Source organism: Carya illinoinensis, chromosome 15, assembly GCF_018687715.1.
Source record: "Carya illinoinensis cultivar Pawnee chromosome 15, C.illinoinensisPawnee_v1, whole genome shotgun sequence".
In the NCBI taxonomy this organism is placed as follows: Eukaryota; Viridiplantae; Streptophyta; class Magnoliopsida; order Fagales; family Juglandaceae; genus Carya; species Carya illinoinensis.
The window spans coordinates 36,095,072-36,102,797 of record NC_056766.1 but is presented as its reverse complement, the minus strand read 5'-3'; the positions used below and the strand labels follow the sequence as shown (position 1 = coordinate 36,102,797).

The 7,726-nt window shown below is 25.3% G+C and overlaps 1 protein-coding gene across 1 annotated transcript; it reads right to left on the bottom strand.

Moving 5' to 3' along the window:
• Nucleotides 1-5,382: 5,382 nt before the first annotated feature.
• LOC122297566 (seroin-like) lies at nucleotides 5,383-7,726 on the bottom strand. The gene is made up of 3 exons (XM_043107676.1): nucleotides 7,473-7,726; nucleotides 6,224-6,373; nucleotides 5,383-5,767 (listed from the first exon to the last, which is right to left on the bottom strand). The coding sequence occupies exons 1-3, from the start codon at nucleotides 7,561-7,563 to the stop codon at nucleotides 5,664-5,666; spliced, it is 345 nt and encodes a 114-aa protein (XP_042963610.1). The 5' UTR covers nucleotides 7,564-7,726; the 3' UTR covers nucleotides 5,383-5,663.

Below are 7,726 nucleotides of genomic sequence, written 5' to 3'. Positions count from 1 at the left end.
TTTGATAAAAAAAATGCTGCAAAATAAGTAACATTTTAAAAGAAATACAAATAAAAATTAAATTAATGAAATGTTGCATAATTTAATAAATTATTCCTAACATATTCAATAAAAGTTCACAAATTTTTTCAAAATGATATTATATATTTCCACAATATATAAACATATTCACAATTAAATTTACAATATTTTACATATTCCCAACAATTTTAATAGATACTGTAATATACAAATTCACAATATATAAACATATTCCCTATAGAATAAACTAATTCACAAATCACATATACATATGCACAATAATAACTAATTCACAAATACCAAAACATAGTCACAAAAAAATAACCATAACATATGCTTCAAATTCCCATACACAATTATAAAACATATTCATTTTAATCTATAAATATACACAAATATTTATATTTTCATTTTAAGAATAAGCATACACACAACACAAATTTTCATTTTAATTCATCATATTACATAATCCATATCACAAAGATTTTCTTCTAATTCATTAACATAAACAATTCAATTCCTTCTAATTCATCAATAATATTCAATTCAAAACATATTCACAATATATACAATCAAAATTCACTACTCAATTCACAATATTATACCCATATCTAATCCTTCAAAATTCACAATCAACTCACATTATACACATCAAAATGTTCATCATTATCCACAACAAAAGCACAACAAAATATATAAACATATTAATAAAGTTTAGAAATATACCTATCACTCACAATATCCTCTTACAAATCACAAGTTTTGAACAAGTTACAACAACCAATCCTTCAAAAAAATCACAACTCTAGTTAGTTAAAGACATATATATAAAAAGACACAAAATAAATATCATAAAATTGCAAAACATTTAAAGGAAAAAAGAGTTTTTCCTTATCAAAATCAATGGAGAGAGCAAAAATATTAATCATCTCTCACTCTACTCTCTCTCTCTAACCCTCTCTCACTCTAACACACACTCTCTCTCTAACCCACAACCCTCTCTCACCCTCACTCTCTCTTTCACGCACGGGAGAAGCAGAAGAAATGATTCTGCTTCCTCCCGTGCGTTTATTCATTAAAACTACTCTGATTTGATATGACGTTCGAACGTTTAAAAAGTAACGTTCGAACGTTTAAAAAGTGACGTTTGAATGTTAAATTTTAACGTTCGAACGTTATTTTAAAAATGTGTGGGAAATTTCCCGCATTTTTTCACGTTCGAACGTATATGCATATACGTTCGAACGTTTAAAAAGTAACGTTCGAATATTAAATTTTAACGTTCGAACGTTAGTTAAAAATGTGTGGGAAATTCCCGCATTTTTTCACGTTCGAACGTATATGCATATACGTTCGAACGTTTAAAAAGTAACGTTCGAATGTTAAATTTTAACGTTCGAACTTTAGTTAAAAATGTGTGGGAAATTCCCGGATTTTTTCACGTTCGAACGTATATGTATATACGTTCGCACGTTTAAAAAGTAACGTTCGAATGTGAAATTTTAACGTTCGAACGTTAGTAGAAAATGTGTGGGAAAATTCCCGCATTTTTTCACGTTCGAACGTATATGCATATACGTTCAAACGTTTAAAAAGTAACGTTCGAATGTTAAATTTTAACGTTCGAACGTTAGTTAAAAATGTGTGGGAAAATTTCTGCATTTTTTCACGTTCGAACGTATATGCATATACGTTCGAACGTTTAAATAGTAACGTTCGAACGTTAATTAAAAATGTGTGGGAAAATGAGTATAGTATATAGCACTAGACTATATATATAATATATATTATATACTTAACTAGTATATAATATAGTGTATTATATATTATATATATATAGTATATAATATACTGCAGTTAGCTTATCCAATTTTAATATTAAATCATTGCGCTTCAAATTTCAATCTCTTTAAATTTGTAATAATTGTTCATAAATGATGCATTATTTTATTTAAAAATTACATAAAATTTAAATTATAATCATATTTACCAAATACTCTATCTAACGTTAGAACTACACCCACTAACGTTCGAACGTATGTGAAAAAAATATACTCTATTATTATAAATAATATATAATAATATATGTATAGTATATTAACTATATATAATATTAACTATATACTATAATATATACTATATATATTAACTATATAATATATTATATATTATAGATTATATGTAATGACTATATATATAATATATAATGAGTATATATATACTATATATATTATATAATATATACTAGACTATAATGAGTATAGTATATAGCACTAGACTATATATATAATATATATTATATACTTAACTAGTATTTAATATAGTGTATTATATATTATATATATAGTATATAATATACTGCAGTTAGCTTATCTAATTTTAATATTAAATCATTGCGCTTCAAATTTCAATCTCTTTAAATTTGTAATAATTGTTCACAAAGGATGCATTATTTTATTTAAAAACTACATGAAATTTAAATTATAGTTATATTTACCAAATACTCTATCTAACGTTAGAACTTCACCCACTAACGTTCGAACGTATGTGAAAGAAATATACTCTATTATTATAAATAATATATAATAATATATATAGTATATTAACTATATATAATATTAACTATATACTATATATATTAACTATATAATATATTATATATTATAGATTATATGTAATGACTATATATATAATATATAATGAGTATATATATACTATATATATTATATAATATATACTAGACTATAATGAGTATAGTATATAGCACTAGACTATATATCTAATATATATTATATACTTAACTAGTATTTAATATAGTGTATTATATATTATATATATATAGTATATAATATACTGCAGTTAGCTTATCCAATTTTAATATTATTTCATTGCGCATCAAATTTCAATCTCTTTAAATTTGTAATAATTGTTCACAAAGGATGCATTATTTTATTTAAAAATTACATAAAATTTAAATTATAGTCATATTTACCAAATACTGTATCTAATGTTAGAACTTCACCCACTAACGTTCGAACGTATGTGAAAGAAATATACTCTATTATTATAAATAATATATAATAATATATATAGTATATTAACTATATATAATATTAACTATATACTATAATATATACTATATATATATTAACTATATAATATATTATATATTATAGATTATATGTAATGACTATATATATAATATATAATGAGTATATATATACTATATATATTATATAATATATACTAGACTATAATGAGTATAGTATATAGCACTAGACTATATATCTAATATATATTATATACTTAACTAGTATTTAATATAGTGTATTATATATTATATATATAGTATATAATATACTGCAGTTAGCTTATCCAATTTTAATATTATTTCATAGCGCATCAAATTTCAATCTCTTTAAATTTGTAATAATTGTTCACAAATGATGCATTATTTTATTTAAAAATTACATAAAATTTAAATTATAGTCATATTTACCAAATACTGTATCTAACGTTAGAACTTCACCCACTAACGTTCGAACGTATGTGAAAGAAATATACTCTATTATTATAAATAATATATAATAATATATATAGTATATTAACTATATATAATATTAACTATATACTATAATATATACTATATATATATTAACTATATAATATATTATATATTATAGATTATATGTAATGACTATATATATAATATATAATGAGTATATATATATACTATATATATAATATATATTATATACTTAACTAGTATTTAATATAGTGTATTATATATTATATATATAGTATATAATATACTGCAGTTAGCTTATCCAATTTTAATATTAAATCATTGCGCTTCAAATTTCAATCTCTTTAAATTTGTAATAATTGTTCACAAAGGATGCATTATTTTATTTAAAAACTACATGAAATTTAAATTATAGTCATATTTACCAAATACTCTATCTAACGTTAGAACTTCACCCACTAACGTTCGAACGTATGTGAAAGAAATATACTCTATTATTATAAATAATATATAATAATATATATAGTATATTAGCTATATATAATATTAACTATATACTATAATATATACTATATATATTAACTATATAATATATTATATATTATAGATTATATGTAATGACTATATATATAATATATAATGTGGATATATATACTATATATATTATATAATATATACTAGACTATATATAGTATAGTATATAGCACTAGACTATATATATAATATATATTATATACTTAACTAGTATTTAATATAGTGTATTATATATAATATATATAGTATATAATATATTACAGTTAGCATATCTAATTTTAATATGAAATCATTGCGCTTCAAATTTCAATATTTAAATTTGTAATTTCACAAATGATGCATTATTTTATTTAAAAATTACATAAAATTTAAATTATGGTCATATTTATGAAATACTCTATCTAACGTTCGAACTTCACCCACTAACGTTCGAACGTCACGGATTAACGTTCGAACGTTGGCGCCAAAAAATATTATGTTTGCACGTAAAAATCTTTAACGTTCGAACGTTCATGTAACGTTCAAACGTAAATTTGCTTACGTTCGAACGTCATACGAATTCTCATCTAGATTTAGTGACGGTTTATATAAACCGTCACAAAAACTGATTTTTTGTGACAGTTTGGAGACTGTCACCAATTCTAAAGCGTCACTAAATCTCAATTTTGTTGTAGTTTAAAGCCCGTTCAACAATTTACTCCTAAAGTTACTTAGAGAAATTAATAATTTAATAGGATTGAGGAAATAATAGCTAAGCTAACGTAGATGCATTGGCAGCTTTATATCTTGAAATTAATTTCTCAGATGTCTAAAATATTCTTAATTCGTTGTTGACATACAAAACAAAAGAACATCCCCCAAAACCTCTTCACTTCTCATATCAAAATATTTTCATTTTTTCAAATTTTTTTTTGGATACATTTGGGGGAGGGTAGTTTCAAACTCTAGACCTCCATTTTTTAGACTGAGGACTGGGAGTAAAATCAATCAGGCCACAGGTCTTTGGCTTCATTTTTCCAATTAAAATAACATTAGAAATAAAAAAAACAATTACGCAACATAAAATAAATAAATAACTAGAAAACTCATGATAGAGCCATGAAAATTTGGTTTGTAGATCTATCAATTACCGCTATATTATATATATATATATATATACACACTCTCTTCCACTATTTCATTCTCAAGATCAGATATTTTCCTTGTCAATTGTTCGTTTGCATTCTTATTTATTATAAACTTCAAGTAAATTACAATCAATAACATGCATTAATAGCACTACATGGCCTAAATTTCAAGCATACCATTGAGAAACACTCAAATCTTACATCATATATATATATATTGATCCCATAAAAAGGATGTAGAAATATTCCACTCTTAATGCTTTAATAACGTATGCTAATCAAACTCTTTGTCACTCTCTTCTAATAAAGATATATTAGAGACTTCAGTACACCTAATTTACATGCATGAGGGCTAACATATATATAACCATATATGTACGTACGTATGCATGGATATGCATGCAGAGGTTGTCCGGTTTTTGGTTTTGGTGCACTTACGTTTAGGATGATCGATGTTATGGCAAATGAGTTATTCGCTGGTTTGCCGTTGGTGAAGTGGGGCCACTTGGCAAGGTGCGATGTTGCGCGAAATTAACTAGTAGTTTTCTTGCTCCAATATCTGCAAAATTTAGCTAATATTTAATCAAACAAGTGTTAGAATTCACAAATTGTGTGTGTATATATATTTATATATAAATATAGATATGTGTGTAAAATACAAAAACTCTGATAATTTAAAGGTGTAAAATATATATTTTTCCTAAAATTAGCTTTATAATTTAAAATGAAAAATGGGCGATAATTTGTGGATAAAGGTGTCGCAAGTACTTAATTCCTCGTTATTCCATAACCCTTCATTCAATATTTCCATTAACAATCATAAGTAAATTGCATGTAAAGAGGAAAAAAAATACACCTTAATATATATTTCATTAATGATCTCCGGAAAAAGAAATAGTAGAAATTGAATTCCCACTTTTCCTATTATTATTATATTAAGGAAAAATAGCAAACACCTTATAACTATATATTCCAAACCCTTAAATTACTCCCCCTTTAAACTAAGGATTATTACGAAGTGGTGGTGGCGGTAGCAGTGGCGGTGGTGGTGGCGATGGCGCTGGGGGTGGCTTGTAAATATGAGGACCCACGTTTGAAAGTGGAGGAGGGGGAGGACTTGGCGGGAGTCTGTGATCACTAGCTAGTTTTCCTGCTTTGGTATTATCTGCATAATTCAACGTTTAATCAAACAATTAAATGCAGTACTTAGTTTAAGTGTCACCCTTTCTACATCAATGTGTAGCACATCTTTCATAAGTTATCAAGAAAAGTCACTGACATGCATAATCTGTACACATGCATGAGATTATTAACATATATATATACACATATATATGGCTTGATCTTAACTGTTAACATATATATATACACTAACTAAATTAATATTTCTAATTGTCTAAAACTTTATTGATTTATGCTGTTATATAAATTTTGCTTTTGCTCCTTTTAAATCAATTCATCCATTCTTCATACATCTTAATAATTTTAAGTTTACAGTGATTTGAAAGATTATGCCAATAAAGGTTTGGTAGCTAGTTTTCTTACTTCAACATCCGCAAAAGTTAGCAAATACTTAATCAAACAAGTGTTGGTGCACAAATTGTAAAATGTATACAAAATATATATATATATATATATATATATATATATATCAGGATGCTGCTTTGATTAAGACAACATTTGGCCCTTTCAATTTGAGAAGTGGCGCATCATGATTAACCCATCTGTCTGTAATTAATTCACAACTTCTTTATTAAATAATACTTTTTAAAAAAAATTAAAAATATCAAATTAAAGTAGAAATAAATTAAAAGGAAATTTTTTTAAAAAAAAAATTCTTTTATTAAATAGTTGATTGGGTGTTGGTTTATCATTTCTCTTTTCTTTTCTTTTTTTCTCCATGCACAAACAAAGACAGACTATATGATATTTTTCTCAAATTGAATTAGTTATGTCAAGTCTCAGACATCTGATTTTGTTTCTGCAGGGCAACATGAGAATGTTAGCATCACTTTTGAAACACAAGTTTTCTCTAAAATATGAAATGTCTTTTTTAGATAGAAACTTCTTTAATTTATTTTTCTTCTACATCTCAACTCTACAAATTAAAGGGAATGAACTGTTTATATATATATATATATATATAATTTATGGAAATTGTTCTAATAAGAGCAAGATTACTAACACACTACACGTTCATGGTAGCATCTATATTGCACTAATGATATATTGATCAGGAAATAAGTTAGAGGTAGGATTCAAACCTGCACTGATTTGGTAAGGCTGCATGGCCAAGATTGCTGCAGAGAGTAATAATACCATAATGATATAACGGGAGAAGGAAAATAGCCCCATGTCATCTGCTCTTGCTCTCTTTGGCCTTACCTAACCTCGTATATATATGTGTGTGTGTGTGTGTGTGTGTGTGTGTGTGTGTGGTGTCCTCAATTTTGCTATATAGACATTGTCCCTCCCACACGGCATGCAACAATGAATACACCAACCCAGCACCCCGTTC

Excerpts from the sequence above, each read along its gene's own strand:
- LOC122297566 (XM_043107676.1), bottom strand. The coding sequence starts at position 7,563 with ATGGGGCTATTTTCCTTCTCCCGTTATATCATTATGGTATTATTACTC. Across the intron at positions 6,374-7,472 it reads GCCTTACCAAATCAGTGCAG|ATAATACCAAAGCAGGAAAA; the intron begins GTTTGAATCCTA and ends TGAATTATGCAG. Across the intron at positions 5,768-6,223 it reads GCTACCGCCACCACCACTTC|ATATTGGAGCAAGAAAACTA; the intron begins GTAATAATCCTT and ends TAAATTTTGCAG.